A 22,197-nucleotide genomic window follows, 5' to 3' on the forward strand; every position below is an offset into this window, starting at 1 on the left:
TGCTGGGGCTCCAGTGCTCTGGGGCATGCACACATGCACGCATGCCTTACAGGGATTTTTCCAGTGTCCAGGTAAAGAGACCACAGTACTTAGTCTTATGATTTTTATAAAAACCCTCAACCTAGGGCCCGGCTGGAGGATGGAGCGGGCTGCAGTGTCATTCCTAACGGAATTGAGGACAGCTCCAGGGACTGGGCCAGCTCCTGGGCTCCCGAGAGGCAGCAACACAGACAGTAGGTTGGAGCTGAGGGCAGCGCAGGGCTGCCAGCTCTGAGCGAGAGGTTGGGAGCAGCCCCTGTCCTGCCCCCCAGATGTGGACAGAGGGCCTGGTCCGCTCGGGGCAGCCCTCACCAGACTCCCCGAGCCTAGTCCTGGAGGCCCACTTTCACAAAGAGGGTGGCAGACGGGTGCTGGTCTCCGTTCTTGGACAGGAGGTGAATGTGGCGGTATCCTGGCAGGCGGAGGGGCGGGGAGGGGCGCACAGCGGAAGTTCTGGTCACTTAGGGAGGATGCTTTGAGGAATAGCCGGCCCCTTCCCAAGAGATGCCTCCCCTCGAGTCGTCCCCTCCCTCCACAAACACTCACCCTGCTTGAGGCTGTTCAAGGGGATGGTGCTCTGGCCAATGAAGTCATTCTTGGAGGAGGCATCGTAGTCCTCCACCACAAAGCGCACGAGGGCGAGCTCAGGCACAATCACCTCGAACTCAAACTCTGTGTCCCACCATGGGTTGAAACCTAGGGGTGCAGGCACCATGTCAACAGCATGGACACCAGCTCCAGAAGCCGGGCCCAGCCCAGGCCCAGCACGTACCGTTATTGGTGACCACAGCGGTCTGGTGGCTGGCCACGTCCTGGCCCACGCCATGGATCTCCACGGTCACCTTGGGGTCCACAATTGAATTCTTATTCTTGTTGACTTTTGGCAGCTGCTGCCCTGAGATGACCTGAGGAAAGGCGGGGGACAGTTAAGGGTTCAGGATGGTAGCCAGGGGGAAGGGAGGCCCATGGCATCTGTCCCTCCGGTGGCTGGCCATACCCTGACATTGAGCCGCTTCCGAGCCCACCAGGGCCCCTGAGCCAGGGCACGGGAGTTGAAGGTGGAGTTGGGGTCTCGCAGGAAGGCAGGCTTCAGCACGTACCCACAGGCCCCATTGTCCTGGAATCGGCCCTGGTATACGTCCATCTCTGGCCCAGGTGTCTGGAAGTTCAAGGCCACTACAGGCAGGACAGAGCAGTCACAGGCTGTGGGCTGGCCTCAGGGGCCCCATAGCCCAGCCTGCTTGGGGTACACTGAGGCCCAGAGTCACACGGTGAGGCAGAAGCAGGGTCCAGGATCACTCAATGCCTACTGCCCTCCTGCCACCCTAACTGACCCACCACACCAACCTTGCATTCCATTTCTGGTGCCAGAATTCAAAGGACAAGTGTGCTAACAATGGGATTTCTGACGCTGTATTTGCTGGTGGGGGATATTTCCAGACTGAGATTACCAGCTCCTGAGCCCACAAATCCCTGCATCTGGCTCTGCCTGGGTCCCCAGAGGCTCCTGACCCGTGGCCCTCCAGGCGGAAACCCTCACCCAGGCCTCCTCCAAGCCCCAGCCAGCCCGTACCGATCTGGCAGCCCCCATTCCACATCTCCACAGGGCTGTAGTTGGAGGAATCCGTTCTCCACCCGGCGGGGTAGATCCTGCTCAGGTGACTCACATTGTGGCGGACAAAGCTGTTTCCTGAGGGGGGTGTGGGCGCATTAGAAGCGGAGGCCTCCTGGTGAGTCCAAGCCCCTCCCTACCAGCTCTGTCTGGTAACAGCGTGGGGTGCCAGCTCTGGGTGACGTCCGGAGGGGTGGGAGCCAGTCCTGACCCTGGCCAGCTCAGGTGGTCAGACAGATGGACAGCACCCTGGGGGGACAGGGCCGGGCTCACCTGATTCTTGAAGCAGTCGGAGGGCACGGTTCTCGGAGAAGGATGCCATCTCATAGAAAGCCTGCCCACGGGTGCCAGGACTGGGGAAGCCCAGAAAGTGGACGCTCTTGCAGTAAATGACCATATCTGAGAGCTCCTTTGCTAGTCTGAGCTTGTCCTCCTGGGGGCCATGGGGAGGCCCAAGTCAGATTCAGAGGTTGGGGCAGGTGGGCACTGAGAGAGCCAGAAACCCAGATACAGAGAGAACAGAGAGGGAGACAGAGAGAGGGGGCAGAGGGTCTGAGTGACAGCCACAGAGAACCCGGACAAGACAAATACCCCACAGTGTGATGGAGGGGGATGGTGGGGTAGGGCCCCCCTCCCCTCCTCGCTCCATAGCCCCCGCTCAAACCGTGGACTTGTGCTGCACTTGGTTCCTCACTGCCTCATCCTCCATCTCAGCAGCCTCATCCTCGTCTGACACCACAGTGGCCTCAGGGCTGCCTTCCCCTCCAGGGAGGAAAAGCCCCCCAAGCTTCTTCCCCTTCAGCAAGATCTTCCCCTTCAGTTGCTAAGGGTGGAGGGGCAGCTGGTCAAGACGCAGCGGGCCTCCCGGCCAGTCCCCTGCCCTCTCCTCTGGGCACCCCACCCCATCGGGCACCTCAGGGGAAGGCAGGCTGCTGGTGACCCCGTCCAGTGGCCGATCCAACAGCATGGGGCCCAGGAGGGTGTGCAGGTGTTGCGCCATCACACGCTGCTGCTCCAGGCTGCAGTGGTTCTCCAGGGACAGGATGACGGGGTAGGGGGACACCTGGAGGCCCAAGGGCGGATTAGGAGGGGTGGGTGGGCCCGAGCATCCCCTTCCTCAGGCCCAGAAGCGCGCCCACCTTGAAGGCGTAGTCCCGGATGACCCTGAGCACGTCGCAGAAGAGGATCTTGGAGGTGAAGGTGTAGCCGTGATAGATGACCGGTTCCTGGTTGGGTCCATCCCAGCAGTCGAGCTCCAGGCAGCGGCAGCCTTTGCACAGCGCCCTGCGAGTGGGACGGCGGCTAGGCCCCTCGGTCCCGGCCGGGCCCCGCCCAGGTCCCGCTCAGCCCGGCCCCGCCCCGCCCCGCCCCGCCCCATCACGACCAGGTCCCGCCCGGCCCCGCCCCATCATGCCCAGGTCTCCCGGCCCCACCGGATGTAGGCTTCGGTGCTGCTGGGCCCCGTGAGCTGGTCTTCCAGCAGGTAGGTGTTGTGAGAGGACGACACCAGGTAGTGACTGAGCGGCTGGCCCATGTCCTGGTAGACCCGCCGGTGCGCCCGGTTGAAGGCGCTGCCGTCGGCCGAGAGCAGGTACATGAGGAAGCCGTCCTTGGTCATCTGCCGCCGCGCCTTGGCTGGGAGGCGGGAGGCCGGCGCCCGTCAGAGCCCTAGGCTGGCGCCGCCGCTCTGGGGTGAGGGACTCCCCCTCCCCGCACTCACCTCCCCCCTACTCTTCCTGCCTCCCGTCCTGAGCTGGTCCTCGGTACCTCTTGGAAGCGGCTGAGCTCGAGTCTCTTGACCAGACCGTGACTATCCCAGGGTGGGGCCCTGTCTCCCCCTCTGTCCCCCATGCTGTGAGGCCCCCCCTGAGGGCAGGGCCTCATCTCCTCCTTCTCCAGGACTGGGCCCCATCTGATGTCTTAAAGCTTTGTGGCCAGCGTGGGCACAAAGAGGGAGGCAGGAAAAGTGCCTGCTTTTCCAGCCTTCTCTCTCTCCATTTCCTGGGGGAGGAGTCCTCAAATCCCCTGAAGGAGGAACCAAGAGAGGGTCCCTGCCTCCCATCTGCTTTCCTGGGGCAGAGAAATACTGACCAGGGGCTCTGGGCCTGGCTGAGGTGCCCCCTTCCCGCCAGCTCCCTACTCTTGGGCTGCCGTCTCCCCAGGGGTCTCCCCACCCTGTGTGGCCCTGGGACTACAGGTCATAGGCCCTCACCCATCTCGCTGGGCTCGTAGCGCTCAATGAGGGAGAGGGCCAGTGCAGGCCCCGCCGCCTCCTCCCGCTGTTGGTGCTGCAAGAAGACCACTAACTGATCCACCGACAGGGTCTCCCCCGAGCCCGCAGCCTCCTTGAAGGTGAGGTCGATCTCCTTCCTCTGGGTCAATATCTTGTAGAAGGTCTCGATCTCCTCATCCTCCAGGGAGTTTGTCTGAGAGTGGTCACATTCCTGCAGAGCCAGGACGCCAGGTGGGCAGGGTTCAGAGCAGGTCTCGGGCTGCAGTCAAGGACACACTGCCAGGCAGACCCAGCCCTCACATCCTGCCTCACCCTGAAGATCTTTCGGGCATAGCTGTCGTCCACCTGGATGTTGAGCTCCTTCAGGAAGTTCTGCAGCTCCTTGAAGTTCATCTTGTTGTCCTTGTTTTTGTCAGCTTTTCGCAAGCAGGAATGAATCCAGCTGGGCAAGAAGTAAGGAAAGAATCCAGGAGCCCTGGGACCCCCGAGGTCCCAGCCACAGCCATGATTCAAGCTCAGGGTCAACTCCCGGGCCCAGGTGGACTGAGGTCCCCTGTAGACACAGCTCCCCGCAGGCCTGACTTTTGGCATATCCTCATTTCAGAGGGAAGACCTGGTGGCCTCTTTGGAGGAAATGTGACATCCAGTGAAGGAGTCTTTTTCCTGTTTTCTGGCTTTGAACCCTTTCAAAATTTCAAAAACATTTCTTTTCTCACTCTAAAAGGGTTCATTACAGACAATTTAGAAAATGCAGAAAGGTAAATAAACAAAGCCCCCATAATCCTATCACCCAGGGGTAACTACTGTTAACATTTCAAGGTATGTCCCTTTCAGTATATAATTGTTACCCAATTATAGATATCGTATATATCTATATAGCATATAATTATACTATACACTATATAGTATATAGTGCTTTCTGACGAAAGCACTTGAGGCTTATTTAGTAGGAAACAGCAACTTTCAAGCCACTGATCAGAAGGTGGGGACATCACATGCAAAAACAAAGCCGGGATCATGGTGTCATGATTGGGGCACTTAGGCCTCCACTTCTCCATTCCCTCTATCTCTCCCATCAGAATTGACCTTGAGAACTAGAGAAGGAGGAGCTGCACACTACAGTCCACAGAAAACAGAGAGCTAACTATAGAACAAGACAATGGGAGCTCATGAGCACAATGAAAACATGATAGCAGGCTTCAGAAGAAATCACAAAAGAAACAACAACATAAATCATGCCATATAAACTTTTTAAAATTCTGAGGATTAAATAAAGAAAAACTAAAGTCATCTATCTGACAGACTGGAGGAAGCATTTGCAGCAAAGCCTTTGAAGAATTAATTAAAAAGAAAACAGTATGATGACCCTAATAACTAAATGAGAAAGGGATATAAACTGACCTTTTGCAAACATTACTAGTAGTCAAAGTTATTAACAATTTGGAAATGAGATGCAATTTCTTAAACTAAAATTTAGCAACTTAAAAGTATATTACCTAGTGCAGGTAAGGGTGAGGTGAAATGGGCACTCAAATCCATCACGTGGGCAAAAAGTAAATCAGTACAACCCTTAGGAAAGTGATGGAGGGATAGCTGAAGCTTTAACCTGTTACATCAGTTGACTCAGTAATTCCACTTCTAGGAATCCATTGGTAAGGAAATACTTCTAAATACTGAAAGGTTTTATGAACATAGTTCTTTGCAATGTTATTCATAGTGGTGAAGGAAATGAAATGTTTGACACTAAAAGAATGGATCACTAATTTATAGTCCATCCATTCAGTGGAATAGTACACAGTCATTAATAAAGCTGTTTATGGAGACTATACTAACACAGGGAAATAATTATGATATAATGTTAACACAGAAAATGGATACAAATGTATAATCTCCACTATTTTTAGCAAACGCATCATTAGGCAAAATGAAATGCAGCCAGAAAAGATTAAAGATTAAAATTTTATTCTAACCTACCCATATTTTTAAACCTTTATTTATATATATGTATGTTTTATGTAAATATGTGTATTTACATTAAAAAAATTATAGTAGAATTCCAGGTTAAAAAATCAAGTTCAGAGTGGTACACCCAAGCATGAGGTCCCAGTGCCAACTGCTCTTCAGCAGGCTGGGATGGCTTTATGATCTCAAGGTCTGGGCAGCAGAAGCCTGCAGAGGCCATGAGATTGTCCAAGTGCATGCCTGTGCAAAAGGAGTGACTATCACAAAAGTGCCACAGAATTGGGCTTTTAAGAAAGCTCAGGGACTTCCCTGGTGGTCCAGTGGTTAAGACTCTGCACTTGCACTGCAGGGAGCACAGGTTCAATCCCTGGTCAGAACTAAAATCCCACATACCTCGAGGCATGGCCAAAAATAAAATAAATAACAATTAAAATTTTAAAAAGAAAGCTCAAAATCAGGCAGACATAGCCTTGAGAAAAGACACTTAAAAGTCTTTGAAATGCTGAAAAGTACACAGTAAAGGGAGCTAACAGGGTTCAAAATGTGTCCCCCAAAGGAGTTGGATATACATTGGCAATGAATAATCAGAAAATGTAATAAAATAATTCCATACAGTAGCATCAAAATGAATAAAAATACAAATTCTTTTAATACATAACTTATACTCTGAAAGCCACAAAACATTGTTGAAAGAAATTAAAGATCTAAATAAATGGAAAGATACCCCATATTTGCTGATCAGAAAGAAGACTTGATATTGTTTAATGAGAAATACTCTCCAAACTGATCTACAGATTCAACACAATACCTATCACAGTCATGCTGGCTACTTTGCAGAAATTGACAACCCAATCCTCAAATTCATATGGAAATTCAAGGGACCCAAAACAGTCCAAACAATCTTGAAAAAAAAAGAACAAATTTGGAAGACTCACACTTCACGATTTCAAAACTTCGTACAAAGTTACAGTAACTAAAACATTGTGGTTCTGGTGTGAGAAGAGACATTTAGGTAAATGGAAGAGAATTGAGAGTCGTGAAGTAAACCCTCATATTTATGGTCAGTTGATTTTTTGAAGATGGTGTAAAGACGATTCAATGAAGAAAGAATAGTCTTTTCAACAAATGGTGCTGGAACAGCTGTATGTCTACATGCAAAAAAAATGAAGTTGGATCCCTCACCACACCATACACAGAAACTAACTCAAAATGGATCAAAGACCTAAATGCAAGAGCTAAAACTATAAGAAGAAAATATATGAGTAAATGTGACTTTACGTTAGATGTGAGATCAGAAAACACAAGCAACAAAAGCAAAAAGTAAATGAATTAGACTTCACTGAAACTAAAAACTTTTGTGCTTCAGAGAATACCACCAAAAAAAGAAACAAACCCACAGAATGGGAGAAATTATTTGCAGAGCGTATATCTGATAAGAATATTTTTAAAATATTAGAATATTTTTTAAAATATTTAGAATATTTAAAAAAAAAAAACCTGTTACAACTCAATAATAAAAAGACAACTCAATTAAAAAATGGACCAGAGGGCTTCCCTGGTGGCACAATGGTTGAGAGTCTGCCTGCCGATGCAGGGGACACGGGTTCGTGCCCCGGTCCGGGAAGATCCCACATGCTGTGGAGCGGCTGGGCCCATGAGCCATGGCCGCTGACCCTGCGTGCCTGGAGCCTGTGCTCCACAACGGGAGAGGCCACAACAGTGAGAGGCCCGTGTACCGCCAAAAAAAAAATGGACCAGAGATCTGAATAAACATTTCTCCAGAGGAGATATACAAAAGCACATTAAAAAATGGTCAATATCATTAATCATTAGGGAAATGCAAGTCAAAACCACAGTAAGAGACCTATTTAAAAAAGAAATAACAAATGTTGGTAAGGACGTGGAGAAACTGGAACCCTTGTGCACTGTTGGTGGGGATGTAAAGTGGTACAGATGCTATAGGAAACAGTATAGTGGGTCCTCAAAAAAATTGAAAATAGAATTACCATATGATCTAACAATCTGACTTCTTGGTATATACCCCAAAGAATTGACAACAGAGCCTCAGAAAGATACTTGTACACCCATGTTCATAGCAGCATTATTCATGATGGACAAAAAGTGGAAGCACCCTAAGTGTACATTAATGGACAAATGAATAAACAAAGTGTGGTAATATACATACAATGGAATATTGTTCAGCATTTAAAAGGATGGAAGTTCTAACATGTGACAACATGGATGAAACTTGAGGACATTATGCTAAGTGAAATAAGCTAGTGGCAAAATGACAAATACTGTATGAGTCCACTTATATGAGGAACTTAAGAGTAATCAAGTTCATAGGGACAGAAAGTACAACAGTGGTTGCCAGGACCTGGGGGAGGGTGGAATGGGGAGTTACTGTTTAATGGGTACAGAGTTTCAGTTTTACAAGATGAAAAGAGTTCTGGAAATGGTTGCACAACAATGTGAATGTACTTAACACTACTGAACTGTACACTTGAAAATGGTTAAGATAGTAAATTTCATGTTATGTATATATTACCACAATTTAAAATTAAAATAAATAGATCCATAAAAAAAGAACTTTACAACAACAAATGGGCAAAGGATCTATTGAATAGCTGTTTCTCCAAAGAGATATGCAAATGGCCAATAACCACATGTAAAGATGCTCAACACCGTTAGCTATCAAGGAAATGCAAATCAAATGTGAACCACAAATGCAAACCACAGTGAAATGCCACTTCAAACCCACAAGGATGGCTATAATAAAAAAAAAAAGGCAGATAATAGTAAGGGTTAGTGAAGATGTGAAAAATCAGAACTCTCAGACACTGCTGGTGGGAATGTAAATTTCCTCTTTGGAAAATAGTTTGGCATTTCCTCAAAAGGTTAAATATATAGTCACCACAAGACTCAGAAATTCTAGGTATATACTCAAGAGAAATGAGAACATATGTCCACACAAAAACTTATACACAAATGTTCCCAGCAGCATTATTCAGAGAAGCAGAAACCCAAATGTCCATCAACTGCTGATTGGATAAGTAAAATGTGGAATGGCCACACGGTGGAATACTATTAGGCAAACAGAAGGCATGAAGTACAAACACATGCTACGACATGGACGAACGTTAAAAACATTATGCTAAGTGAAAGAAGCCAGTCACAAGAGACTGTATGATTCCATTTATATAATAGGTCCAGAAAAGACAAATGTATAGAGACGGAAAGTAGATTAGTGGTTGTCTAGGGCTGGGGGGTTGTGGGGAAATGGGGACTGCTAAAGGGCATGGGGTGTCTTTTGGGGGAGATGGTTGCATAACTCTGAATACACTAAAAAGATGGACTTGTACACTTTAAGTGGATGAATTATATGGTATGTGAACTATATCTCAATAAAGCTGTCATTTAAAAAGAAAAAAAGGAGCCGGTGCTGGTTCCACCCTAATCCTACATACCAGAAGGCTGATCACTTTGAACCATAGACTACTGTGTTGCTGTGCACCTGGACTTTGAAGTGAATTTGTTTCAAGCCCGCAGGCTGGCCTGCACACCGGGACTGGGGGAACGTGATGACTCCCCAAAGAGTGGCACAGGATATGGGGGCAAGTGGGAGTGTATCATGGCCTCCCAAACTCCCAGAGGAAAAAAATGCAGTTAACTCTAGGAAACATTAAAATATCTGAGACTAGGTCTCCCACTGAAGCAGGCAGCTCCCCTCAGCCTCCCCACTCCATGCTGGTTACCTAGGGGGGGATGAGGGACTTCAGGGGGCTGCACTGTTGTCTGGCCCTTGGGTCAGAGTAGACCAAAGAGGGCTCCAAGTACCCTCCCTGCTTCCTTTGTGTTCTCCCAAATTCATATGTTGAAGCCCTGACCCTCAATGTGATGTATTTGGAGATGGGGCCTTGAGAGACTTAGATGAGGTCATGAGTGGGGGGCCTCATGATGGGATTAATGCCCATAAAAGAAGAGACACCAGAGGGACTTCCCTGGTGGTGCAGTGGTTCAGAGTCCGCCTGCCAGTGCAGGGGACACGGGTTCGAGCCCTGGTCCAGGAAGATCCCACATGCCACGGAGCAACAAAGCCCGTGCGCCACAACTACTGAGCCTGTGCTCTAGAGCCTGCAAGCCACAACTACTGAGCCCGTGTGCCACAACTACTGAAGCCCGCCTGCCACAACTACTGAAGCCTGTGCGCCTAGAGCCTGTGCTCTGCAATAAGATAAGCCACCACGATGAGAAGCCCGCGGACTGCAACAAAGAGTAGCCCCCGCTCCCCACAACTAGAGAAAGCCTGCGGGCAGCAACGAAGACCCAATGCAGCCAAAAATAAACAAACAAATAAATAAATTTATCTTTAAAAAAAGAAAAGAAAAAAAGAAGAGACACCAGAGATCTTGTGCTCTCTCTCTCTCTCTCTGCCATGTGAAGACAGTGAGAAAGAAGGCAGCCATCTACAAGCCAGGAAGAGAGCTCCCACCAGAACCCGATCCTCTGGCACCCTGACCTTGGACTTCCAGCCTCCAGAACGGTGAGAAAATTAATTTCTGTTGTTTAAGCCACCCAGTCTATGGTATTTTGGTATGATGGCCCAAGCTGCGTGTCTTCCATACCCAGGTTGTCCTGGGGACGACCATAGCCAGTACCCACCCGCTGGGCCTGGACCCACTGCCACCAAAAGGATACTGCCGCAGCTTCTGCTGCTGGTCCATGGAGCCCGAGTGATGGACGATCTTGCGCAGGCCCTGCACCCAGTGCTGGGCTTCGGTGGGCGATGGGGCGATGAGGTCTAGAGTATTGCGCTGGTCCTTGAAGACGATGGAGAAGCAGCGGTCCTCAGGCACGTCCCGGGCAAACTTCTCCAGGCCCTCTGAGCGGCGCCCCATCCGCACCTCCTGAATGTCCTCGATGGAGACTGCAAGAAGAGGGTGGAGGTGGGCAGAGAGAGCCGTGAGGGGCAGGAAGATGGGCAGAGCGGGGGACAAAAAGAGGCTGAGGTGGAGAAGGAACGAGACACAGCTATAGCGTGCACATGGAAACGCCCAGGCAGAGAGAGATTGACTTTAGGGTGGGAAGGGCACCTAGGGTCCCAGGCCTCCTGTTTCTGTGCTGGGAGGAAGCAGGGCCCCTGGGAGAGGAGTGGGGCAGGGCAGGGCTCTCATACAGAGATAGAGACCATTCTGGAGCTTGGGGCCTGTGACGGAGAGGAGGCCACACACTCTCCTGTTGTGCTTGACTTTGGGCCCTTCGCCTCCCTCAAGACAGCCATGGGAGCCTCCAGGCCCCTCTCCTGACAGAGGGGGAAGTGCTTGTGTCAGGGGAGCAGCCAGGGCCTTGCCCTGCATGAATCTGTGTGTCCTGATCTCAGGGAGCCCCTTGGCAGGAATGGTGCTCCAGGATCCCAAGAGGTAGACTGGAGGGTGCCCCTGGGGGTCTGAGATGACATCATTCTGCCCTTGGGAACCAGGGATGGGGGCTGTCCTGTCACAGCCCAACCTTCCAAGCTTTAGGGAGCAGCAAGGCCCTGCTCACCTGCCTGAAACCCCAAGGTGCCCTCCCTGGCCTGGCTGGGAGGGGCTCATGCTGGGCCTCCCCGCATCAGGAGCCAGGCTCTGCCCCTGCCCCTGCCCCATCGCCATCCCCATCCTGAGCCATCCACGTCCATCTTTCCTGGGTCTAGACCAGCTCTGGCTGAGAGCCTGCCTGTCCTTCCCGGTGGTGGCCTCCTGGCCACCTGCAGGCCCCAGATGTGTGGCATGTGCCTGTCCGGGAAGCAGGCTCTGAGGTGTGAGACACGCGAACCCTGGGCCATGTGGGATGCAGGGGATATCCCTGCTGAATCGCTCCGCTCACAACCTCCCGTGTCCCTCTAGGTCCCACACCAGCTGTAGCTGCCCCAGGCTGGGAGTGGAAACGGGAAGCCTGGGCAGCGGAGAAAGAATCCAGACGCCTTCCCTGCTGATGATAATCCTTGTCTGCCTATGGGAACCAGAGCTGAGGGAGGCTAGTGGCGTCGGGATGGGGGCAACTTCCGGACCAGGAAGCAGAGGCAAAGAGAACTGGGGACTGCTCCCCACCCCCATCTCCTGGCCTCAGTTTCCCCGGGGGGGGGGGCACAGTGGAGGGCAGTCTCACTGCTCACTTAGAGGAGGGAAGCAGCCCGATGGGCATGCTCAGCCCAGACCTGTCTCTGGGTCTCTGACATGGAAAAAGCCCTCTTCCAGCCATGCTCCTCACCGGAGCGCACCTGGTGCCCAACCCCCAACCTGTCGCCCCTGTGGCCCCTCCTGTCAGGGTGCAGCCCCCTCACTCACGGCCCTTCCTTGTTCTTGCCCCTGCACCTTTGCTCACACTGGGTCTGCTGCCCGGGAGGTTCCTCTTGCCCTTGTGCTCCCAGCTGTGCCGGTATGAGGTTCCCAGCTCACCAGCTCAGGTCTGGAAAGGCCCACATCTCCCACTCCTCAGTCTGCCCCCTGCCCACCCCCGCCAAGTGCTTGGCTCACACTGGGAACCATGCACGTGTACTGGCTGGGGGGTGGGCTCCCAGGAGTCCCCAGGGCTCAGACAGTATGATGCCCCATTCCCACGGTGCCGCCAACCACCAGCGTCTAACAGGAAACCCCATATCAGGGCAGAGGCCTGTGAAGGAACCTGGCTGGAGCCACAGACAGAGGCAAGGGCTAGGTCACTCCTGTGTTACGTGGCCAACAGGCACGCAGGGTAGTTTCCTGAGAGCGCTTCAGGCTCCATCCCCTCCCACCCTGCCCTGCCCTGCTCAGACCTCCCATGGCCCACTGCCCCCAGGACCCAGCCGGGCTCTCCGCATCGGACCCTGCTCCTGTCCTGCCTCCCCTCTGACCTGCCACAGGCAACACCTTCTCAGGTTTCTGTCCAGTGTCCTGGGGCCTGGCAGACCCTTCCTGAGACGCCCTCAGTGGGCCGCCCCTCCCTTTTCTCCTGCCCCCTTCCCACCTGGGCCCTGTCACCTGTGTCTGGTCTCACTCCCCAGAGACCTGCCAGTGGGCTGACCCTGCCTGCCCCATCTCTACAGCCGAGGGCAGGTGAATGGGTGAGGGATTTCCAGGGACTTGGACCGTGTGAGAAATCCAGCTGCAGTGATCCTTCTGTACCCCCAGCCACACGTGGTTATTTAGATATAAATTAGTTAAAGTTCAGTAAAATTAAGAATTTGTGGGATTTCCCTGGCGGTCCAGTGGTTAAGACTCCACACTTCCAAAGCAGGGGGCTCAGGCTCAATCCCTGGTCGGGGAACTAAGGTCTCACATGCCGTGCAGTGGCACAGCCAAAAAAAAAAAAAAGAATTCATTTCCTCAGTCACACTAGCCACAGTTCAAGTGCTCAATGGCCACAGGTGGCTAGTAACTGACATATTGGACAGCACAGATACAGGACATTCCCATTATCATAGAAAGTTCTTTTGGATTGCTTTGGTCTAAAATTTTCCCACCAAGTAAAGGTGCAGAGGGAACCTCTCATTTTACAAGATTCTTAGGGCATTCTGTGTAAAAGGGCAGGAGCAGTGGCAGAACTTTCTTCCTAAGACCTTGCAGGAGGCACTCTCCATCTGTAGGCCTGAGCTTTGGCGTCTTGGACCTTTTCTAAAGCTTCCAGAAGGCCCTCAGGTCCACAACCCCAAGGGAGCTGCCCAGCCAAGGCCTCTCTGTGCAAGTCCCAGCCCTGCTCCACCCCAGGCTCTCTTTCTGGTCCCAGCCCAGGGAGGAGCTGCCTCCTGCAGCCCCACCTCACATCCTGGCCACTGCTACCTGGAAGGGCCTTATCTGCCCCTGGACTTTGGGCCTCACCACACCTGGGCCCCAGTCCTCCCTCCTTCCCTCCTTCCCACAAATGTCCGGGTGGTTACCTGGGAATTCAGGCAACACTGTCTAGCTCCCTCCCTACTTGGGAGCCCGGCTTTCCCCATCTGTGGTCATGGCTATGGAGTCCCACCCCCAAAAGGCTTGAGCATGTCCATCTGTGGTCCTTGGTCCATGACTGCCCTCTCTAGCCCAGGCTAGGCCTCAGTTTCCCTATCAGTGATTTAACTGGCTCCTCTCCCCAACCCTGGCCAGGCTGTTTCCCCATATCTGGTCCTGTTTGCATGACCAACCTCTGCCCCGCCAGGCCAGGCCTCAGTTTTCCTACCTTTGGTCCTGGTCCACGACTGACCTCCAGCCCCACCCCACCCTAACCAGTGTCAGTTTCCCCAACCAAGCGCAGGTGCAGCACCCTGCCCCTCCCCCTGCAGCCCAGGGCACTCACACAACTGGGACTCTGGGGTCCGCATGACCTTGCGGGACTCCTGCCAGATGGTCTTGCAGTCCTCCTGCAGCTTGTAGAATCGTTCTCTCCGCCATGAGTTGGACTTCACCTTCAAGAGTTGGCTGCCCTTCAGCAGTGCCTGTAGGTCCTTGTCATCCTGTAGACCTAGGGGGCAGAGCTGGTAAGATGCTACCTCCTCTAGGGTCCCTGCTGCCCCAGGCCCCATGCTGGCCATGCCCACCACTGGACCCTCTCAGCCCATTTTTCACCAGCCTCATCCTCAGCTCTCTGTTCACTTCTCCCTCCGTCACCCTTGTTCCAACCTGATTCTGGAGCCCTGTCTTCTCCAGGAAGGCATCTGTGTTGCCAGCTGAGGCCACGTAAACCTTTGGACACCCACCCACTCAAGGCCACACTTTATACACTATGACCTGCCACCCACAGCTGAATGGACAAAGAGAGGGCAGCTAATTCAAGAACACCTGGTTCGTGGGTGACCAGACCCCTAGGAAATGGCCTGGCTCTGAAAGACTTAGTGGGCTTCTCCTAGGGGTCAGAGTGACCTGAAGGAAGCTGGGACCAAAAGACCACCCTAGCCTATCACCCTGGCCACATGGAGTCCAGCAGCCAGCTCTATTCAGCGCCGATGGACTACCTCACCTCACTTCTGGCCCCAAAACAAAAACTCTGTGGCTTTTCAGCAGTCTTTATCCTTCTGCTCCAGCAGAGTGGTGCCATCAGGGACCGTGTGGGTCCAGTCTGAGGGGCCTGTGCCTAGGCCTGTAGGCTTTTCCTTTCTGAACCCAGATCCCCAGCCCCTGATGTGCTCTCCCAGTTTATCCATGACCCCACTCCCTATGCCCCAGCCAGCCTGCTCCACACACACTCAGGACCTACAGAATCTTCTGGACCACTTCCCCGGGCCTCAGCCACCCACCCCCTATCCCTCCCCAATCTCCTGCTTCCAGTGGAGACACAGCCACGTGCTAACAGCCCCCCACACCCATGGCTTCAGGAAACCTCCTTCCCTCTCTGTGCCTCTGTTCCCCCAACAGCACTGAGTAAGGAGGTGTCTCAAGACCTCCTCAGAGGTGACAGTCTGATGTGACCTTCCCCCACCTCGGTCCCAGCTCTCTCCACCCCCTGCCTTAGTGTCAGCAGTTTCCCTCCAGCCCCAGGGGAGGCCCATTGAGGGAGGAGAGGGCTCCTGCAGGATATCCTCAACTGGTGGCTGTGTCTGTGGGGCCCAAGACAGAGGCCGGGAAGGGTAGTTCCCAGCCGCCGGAGGAGAGAGCAGCCTCAGCTCAGCTGGGGGATCCCACTGTCCTTTCCGAGGCTGAGGTCAGCTGGCGGGGGGTCATCTCCTTACCCTCTGGCTTCTGGCTGTACCGCCCCTCCCCGGCTAGGGCATTAGGACAAGCCACTGCATGGCACAGATGGGGGGAGGGGCGGCGCACAGGGGCGGAAGGTGAGCCCCACCCTCTGGTTCTGGAAAAGGCTGTGAGCAGATGACATGTTCATCCTGTCCTGGAGCCAGACTGCGGCCCTGTCTGCGGTCAGGCAGAGATAAGTCCCCTGGTTGCCGACATGGCTTCCAGAACACAGACCTCGGTCCCAAGGTGGGTCTTGATATTAGTGGCCCTCCAGGCCGCTGGGCGACCTAAGCAGACACCTCCATCTCTGAGCCTCATTTGAGGCCCTTTTGTTTCTGAGGCCTCTGGGCTGCCCGCCCCCCCTCCCTTGCTCCCTTAGCACCCAGAAGGTCTATGGGCCCTTCGCTCAGCCCCACTCACTCAGCTGAAGCACCTTCTCCTCCTGCGGGAGGGTGGTGCTGAGGGGCCTCTGAGCTCAGGGGCCCCTGGGTCGACTTTGCAGCCTCACCAACCTGCCCAGGCTAGTGGCACATATGGGGAGTGCAGAGGGGCTACAGTGCTAGTAGGAGGCTGGCGGTGGGGGCGGTGCCAGGAGCCCTGTCCATGTACCTAGGGTGAGGCCTCATGGAAACAAACTGAGTCTGGGACTCACAGCAATACACAGCTACACAGATATAGCCACACACATACACAGTCACACACACCACACCACTGTACTCATCACACACTGCCATACACAACCGGGAGGAGACAATGGGCCACACACGGTGACACATATTATTACATGGAGTCACACACAGCCACACAACGTACAGTGCCAGAACGTCATCGTCGTCATAATAATAGCAGTCACCATAATAATAATAATAGTTCATGTTTGAATAAGATCCTGTTCTTAGCACATGTATTTAATCCCTTGAACAACCCTGTGAGGAAGGCACTATCATTGTTCCCATTTTACAGATGATGAAACGGAGGCTCAAGGAAGTTACATGGTAGAGTCGGGACTCAGAAGCTTGCCCACAGGGCCAATGCTAGAAAACATTACCTTATACAGCCACCTCTCAGGGGCATGCTGCCACAAAGAGTAACAGCAGAACACCCACAGAACACACACACCATAACAGAGATGACAGAATCAGTCACCTGGGTCACCCACAGTCACACATGGTACACAGCATCACCCTGGATCACACACTGTCACACTGGTGTCACTTGGTTACACAGCATTGCATATCATTATTGCTGCACAGTGGCCCCCACTACCATACAAGTGACAGAATCACCACTAGGTTTGTAAACAGGATGGTTTGGGGGTGGCAAGGCGCAGGGTAACCAATCCCCGCCCCCATTACTCACTCCACATGCCATGCCCGCAAACACAGCCCCACCGTGGGTCACACACTCACAGAACTATACAGGTCCAGTCCCCGAGATCAGGAACATACAGTCTGAGTCCTGTCCCAGCTGCCTTCCCAGCCTCCGCAGATCTCGGGGCGGGGTGGGGGGGGGCGCCCTGCATCCCTTACCCAGCCTCTGCTCATTAAGAGCTGCCACCTCGAGGCTCTGCTGCTGCAGGTAGAGCTCTCTGGAGCGGCTCTGGCTCCGGCTTCGGCGCCTGACCCCCAGGCACTGCATGACGTTCCGAAGTGCCCCCGTCGCCCGCTGAGCCTGGCCCGGGACAGTGTGGCGTCCAGAAGGCAGCCCTGGCCCTAGGAGCGGAACGGCCTCCTTAGAGTGGAGCAGGGGCGGAGACCTGGAGTGGATGGGCGGGGCTAGAACCCGTGGGGGCGGGGCAGTGAAGGGTCTGGCCATGGCTCTAGAGGCGGGGCGATACAGAAAATCTGCGCTGAAGGGGCGGGGCCATACCCTAGGAGGCAGGGACAGTTCCCGAGGGGCAGGACCGATGCCCCCAGGAGGTGCGGCGAGAGCGGAATCAAGGCGGGGAGAGAAGGAGGAGGAACCGGGGCCGGGAGGTGAAGTGGGACAAATCCATAACCCGGGAAGAAGATCAGTGGTGAAAGTCAGAGCCCAGAAAGCGGATTGGGGTGGAGCCAGAGCCAAAGAGATGGGGAGCGGGAGGAGCCGAGTCTGCGAGGCGACGTGGGGCAGAGGTAGCCAGGAAGACGGCCGGGGGCGGAGCCAGGGCCCAGGGGACAAACCGGGGGAGGGTCCCTCACTGCAAAGGCCTTTTGTTTTCCGGCAGGGAGGGGCGGAACCTCGACTGTGGAGGCAGTCCTACCAGGGGGCGGAGCCTGAGCCGCGAATTCTAAACGCTCAGCTGGAGGCCTGGCAGAGGACTGGAGGGCTGGGCAAGATTGAGCCGGGAGGTAAGCCCGGCCGGGCGGCAGCCTGGGCTGCAGAGTCTAGCGGACAACCGGGTGGGGCGGGATAGGAAGGAGCCGGGGATGGAGCCCGGGCCGGACAGCGGAACCCGCCAAATATTTTACCTCAGTTCCTCAACGAATCCACTGTGACTCAACGGGCTGTTGCCTCCCATGTAAACCTCAGGGAGGCCTGTTTCCTTCTCTGAGAGTTCCGCTACCTGAGTGGGATAATCTCCAAGGCTCCAAATGCGAATGGAATTCTTGAAAAAATGCTAGTCTTAAAAATGAGTCCATTAACACAGGCTTGCTTTGATAAATAGGTGAGGAGGACTCCAACTCCATATGAAACTGTGCTGCCAGTGTGCTCGGAACAGTGGGCCCTTTCATGTAAGTTACGTCTTGCTTTTCATTCACCCAGCAATTATTTATGGAGCCCCTACTGTGTGCCAAGGTCAGGACACCACCCAGAGGCCTGACTCACTCCTCTCTTTTACTCTCCGCCTCTGAATAGTTCCTTCACTCGCCTCACCGCAGCTCCAGTCACCAGCATTGACAGTGAGTCACTGGCAAAGCCAGTTATTAGCACAGACAAGCACAGCAATAATAACAAACTGAAGTGCAGAGCAACTTGCCTAAGGTCACACCTCGGAGAAAAATAAATCAGGAGAATGTGTGTTAATGTAGGTGAGCTGGAATATGGGCACAGAAATATTGTTCTTCATTTGGAGCTGAGGGAGCTGATTGTAAGGGGAACCTCTGTTTTAGAGAAACCACGTGATGGTTTAATGGTTTAATCAGAGGGCCAAGGACTCCCCGAGGACCTATGGATAGAATCACATCTCAATACAATTTGCTTCCTTTGAATTCTTATGTATTTTATTTTATGTATTTTATTTTATGCATTTAAAAACATGATCCTGAGAAGGGGTCCACAGGCTTCACCTAACTGCCAAAGTGGTCCAGGGCACAAAAAAGTTAAGATCAGTGTGGATCAGTGTGTGTCTGTGTTGTGTGGGCATGGAATCCCAGGGACAGACAGCTTTGAAACATAATTGAGGAGGGTAGCGGTCTAGCTACCCCAAATTGCTATGATGGATCTGGAACCGTTATCTCTTGGGGGTACTGGCTTCTTTGCCAACCTAGAATTCCTTTGCCCACTAGTGCTTTATCCTCACAACATCCCCTATCAGTAGGTATTGCTTTCCCGTGGATGAGAAAACAGGCCCAGACAGGCAAAGGGACTTGCTCAGGGTCACAATGTAAGTAGAGGCAAAGCTAGGACTGGAACCCAGGTCTAGGACTGCAGCCCAGGTCTCCTGGGACCAAGATGAGGCCCCTCTTACACCCTACCTTGCACTTTTACTAATGCCAGGTTTTACAGTGGGGCGGGAGGGATTCAGTGTTTCAATAGTTAGTGTAGGTGGAGGTGGATGTGTTCAGTGAGGGGAGAGCTTTGGGAAGTTAGGTCTTTTTGGGTACATCTGGGGACCTGCTGGAGAAGCCAGTGCAGGCCTGGCTAGAATGGAGCAAGCAAAGGAAGCAGGGTAGGGAAGGAGGCCAGGGGACTACAGTGTCAGTCTGAGGGGTTCAGAAGCACCAGAAGGAGCCCCTGATTCTTCTTTTTTTTTTTTTTTGGCCTCACTGCATGGCTTGCAGGATCTGAGTTCCCCGACTAGGACTCAAACCCCGGCCCCTGGCAGTGGAAGCATGGAGTCTTAACCACTGGACCGACAGGGAATTCCCCAGGAGCCCTTTGATTCTTAAGGGTTCTGGTCACTTTTTTCCTGGTTAGGGACTACCTTATTCCCCCTCATCTCACAAAGTACTCACATGACGTGGTCACTTGGGGGGTGGGCCTCCTGTAGGAACATTGTACCTGCTGGTACTAGGCACTGTTCTCATTATTGCCTTGTATGTGTTAGCTCATTCAATCCTTACTGCAATTCATGAGGGAGGTAGTGTTCTTATCCCCCATTTTACAGATGAGGAAACTGAGGCACCAGGAAGTCAAGGGATTTGTCTAAGATGAAAAAGCTAAGACTTGACCCCAGGTAGTCTACTTCCATAATCCATGTCTGTATACTACAGTGCCTCTGCATGCATCTGGGGCGAGGACAGAAGGGACATCTCTTATCTAGGTGGCCCCCATACCCCCCCAGGCCAATGGAGGGAGCCTTTCTGCAGCAGACCCCCAACTGCCCAAGCCAGAAAGTGTGTCCAGTGCTAGAGGACCCGAAATATGAAAGAGATGCAGACTCTCCAGTGGAAGTGTGAACAACCTGGAACAGCACAGGGCACAGTGACTACACCCTTCCACCACCAGTTCTCCTTGACAGATTCTTGCTTGCCGATACGGTTTGCAGGGGGAACAAAAGGCAGTTAAGGGACGTAATTTTGGGTGATGAGCTAGAAGCAGCAGGGCCTTCAGGGAGACAGCTTGGGATCGCACTGTTCTTGCCAGCTCCGCAGGAAGAGCTGGACTGTCAGGCACTTGGGAGGCAGGTCTCAAACACGATGGACCAGGGCTGCCAAGCCCATGCCACAAAACTGGGAGGCGCTGAATGAGCCTCCACGTGGCTTCCTCTCCAGGGAAGATACCAGGGCTGCCCAGGGACAGAGACCGGGCAAAGGCACAGATGCCTGAGGATGCAGGCCATTCTAACATGAGCTGAGGCTACAGCTGTAGCCAGAGGCGATCAGAGGGCTTGTAGGAGGTCTGAATGTGAAGCTGGCACGGAAGAGGTGGCAGTCTGCAGGGTACACAGCACTAGCTAAGGGATGATGAGAGAGAAAGCAGAGATCTCTACTGTGATCCTCTGAGCTGCCCAGCCACCCTTCCTGCCAGGGTGGCAGGAGCACTGAGACACCTCTGTCCTGAGAGGAGAAGAGGGAGCCCTGGAAAGGGCAGGGATCCCATGACCCTGAAGGAGTTTGCCTTGAGGCTACTTGTGTGAGGGTAACAGCTCTGGGCACTGAGCAAGGTCTCTCTGGGCCATGGGGACCAGATCTGAGACAACCAGGAAAATGAGACAGACTGGGCACTGGCTGAAAGGAACGTCTCCGAGTGTCCCTGAATTCCAGAGGGTCTCTAGTGGACAGCTGGAGGGCTCTGGCTTTCTCTTTCCCTTCTATTATATCCATGCATGGTTTAGGTGGATAGGTGGTGGGCACTAAAGGACTCCAGAGGTACTAGAAAACAGAGGGAGATCGGGTTAAGCGGTGATTGGTGCAAGAGAGGCAGGGTTTGCTGAGCTGGCAGATGACCTGGGGCGCAGGAGGGCAAAGCACGCTAAAAGTGGGTGAGTCCCCAGGCTGGAGCAAAGAGATTCCAGGTCCAGGTTGGGGGCCCCCGTGCAGCTAGGAGACCTCCAGTCCCTGCAGTCCAGAGCCCGCGGCTGCCCTCTCTCCTGGAGAGACAGCTATAGGGCAAGGAGCTGGCCCAGACTGTTTCCCGGTCGGTCGGAGAAGACAGAGCTCGGCTGGACAAAGGGGGGTAGCAGCAGGCAGTTAGAGCTGAGACTCAGGCCTGTCCGGCCAGGAGGGTGCGCAGATGGGGGCGATCGGGCTGCCCCTCCCAGTCCGGGCGTCGCTGACTAGGATTTCTGCGCTGGGCAGTTACTGCGGCGCGGCCCGACCTCACCTCGCAAACCTCCTCGCGCCAGCCTTCCCACCCCGCCACACCTACGCTGCCTGACGCGGTCCAGGCACGCCTGGGCTTTGGGGAGCCTCTCTGGGCGGCCCGGACTGGGCGAAGATAACTCGGTTATTCGTGGATGCTGGTTCCTTTCCTCCTCGGTCCCTCCGAGCGCGCCGGACCCTGGAGCCCACCCGTCCGTGACTAGGATAGGGAGAGGGGGAGTCCCCGAGGCGGCAGGGCCGGGGGAGAATCGCACCCTTCTCCCCACCGGCCGGGTCTGGGGAACAAGCCTGGAAACGCCCAGGGTTGCGCCCGGCAGTCCCGGGTGGAGATTTCCTCCGTGCGACAAAAGGGACGAGGGGCGGGCCCGGGGCGGAGAGCGGCCGAGGAACCGGGGGTCCCCCATCCTGGGCCGGGAACGGCTTTCCTCGAGGTCGGCCCAGGCGGGGTCCCCCGGCGAGCCGGCCGAGTACTCACCGTGCAGGGTCAGGAAGTCCCGGCCCGAGTCCATGCCCGACGGACGGCGCGGCGGGAGGGGGGCGCCGCGGGACACTCGTCCGCAGCGACAGCGCGGGCGGCCTCGGGTCCGAGAGGAGTGCAGGGGAGGGCCCCGAATGGAGTGAGGAGGGAGGACACCGGAGGTGCTCCCGGGACTCCGTTCCGCCCCCCGCCCGCCCGCGCCCCCGCCCCCGCCCCCTGGGCCCTCCAACCAGCGCCTCTCC

At 54.0% G+C, this 22,197-nt stretch overlaps 1 protein-coding gene across 3 annotated transcripts; it reads right to left on the minus strand.

Moving 5' to 3' along the window:
* Positions 1 to 74: 74 nt before the first annotated feature.
* On the minus strand, positions 75 to 22,138 carry PLCD1 (phospholipase C delta 1). 3 transcript variants are annotated; one of them, XM_079933778.1, is made up of 16 exons: positions 21,953 to 22,138; positions 17,041 to 17,223; positions 14,139 to 14,303; positions 10,545 to 10,773; positions 4,197 to 4,326; positions 3,864 to 4,095; positions 3,085 to 3,286; positions 2,791 to 2,935; positions 2,565 to 2,714; positions 2,316 to 2,474; positions 1,925 to 2,084; positions 1,613 to 1,729; positions 1,037 to 1,215; positions 812 to 944; positions 586 to 735; positions 75 to 451 (listed from the first exon to the last, which is right to left on the minus strand). In XM_079933778.1, the coding sequence occupies exons 1-16, from the start codon at positions 21,984 to 21,986 to the stop codon at positions 366 to 368; spliced, it is 2,454 nt and encodes an 817-aa protein (XP_079789904.1). In that variant the 5' UTR covers positions 21,987 to 22,138; the 3' UTR covers positions 75 to 365. The 3 variants fall into 3 exon arrangements, with proteins under 3 accessions (XP_079789904.1, XP_079789906.1, XP_079789905.1); XM_079933780.1 differs by lacking the exon at positions 17,041 to 17,223 and having other exon boundaries at positions 76 to 451; positions 14,139 to 14,295; XM_079933779.1 differs by lacking the exon at positions 17,041 to 17,223 and having other exon boundaries at positions 76 to 451.
* Positions 22,139 to 22,197: the final 59 nt, after the last annotated feature.

Source organism: Stenella coeruleoalba (genome assembly GCF_951394435.1).
Source record: "Stenella coeruleoalba genome assembly, chromosome: 10".
Taxonomy (NCBI): Eukaryota; Metazoa; Chordata; class Mammalia; order Artiodactyla; family Delphinidae; genus Stenella; species Stenella coeruleoalba.

What these genes read in the sequence shown, in the direction of transcription:
- PLCD1 (XM_079933778.1), bottom strand. Translation starts at nt 21,986, where the DNA reads ATGGACTCGGGCCGGGACTTCCTGACCCTGCACG. An exon ending in TCCGGGACTACGCCTTCAAG is followed by an intron (nt 2,715 to 2,790) that starts GTGGGCGCGCTT and finishes TTGGGCCTCCAG; the next exon opens with GTGTCCCCCTACCCCGTCAT. An exon ending in CGCTGTGGTCACCAATAACG is followed by an intron (nt 736 to 811) that starts GTACGTGCTGGG and finishes CTGCACCCCTAG; the next exon opens with GTTTCAACCCATGGTGGGAC.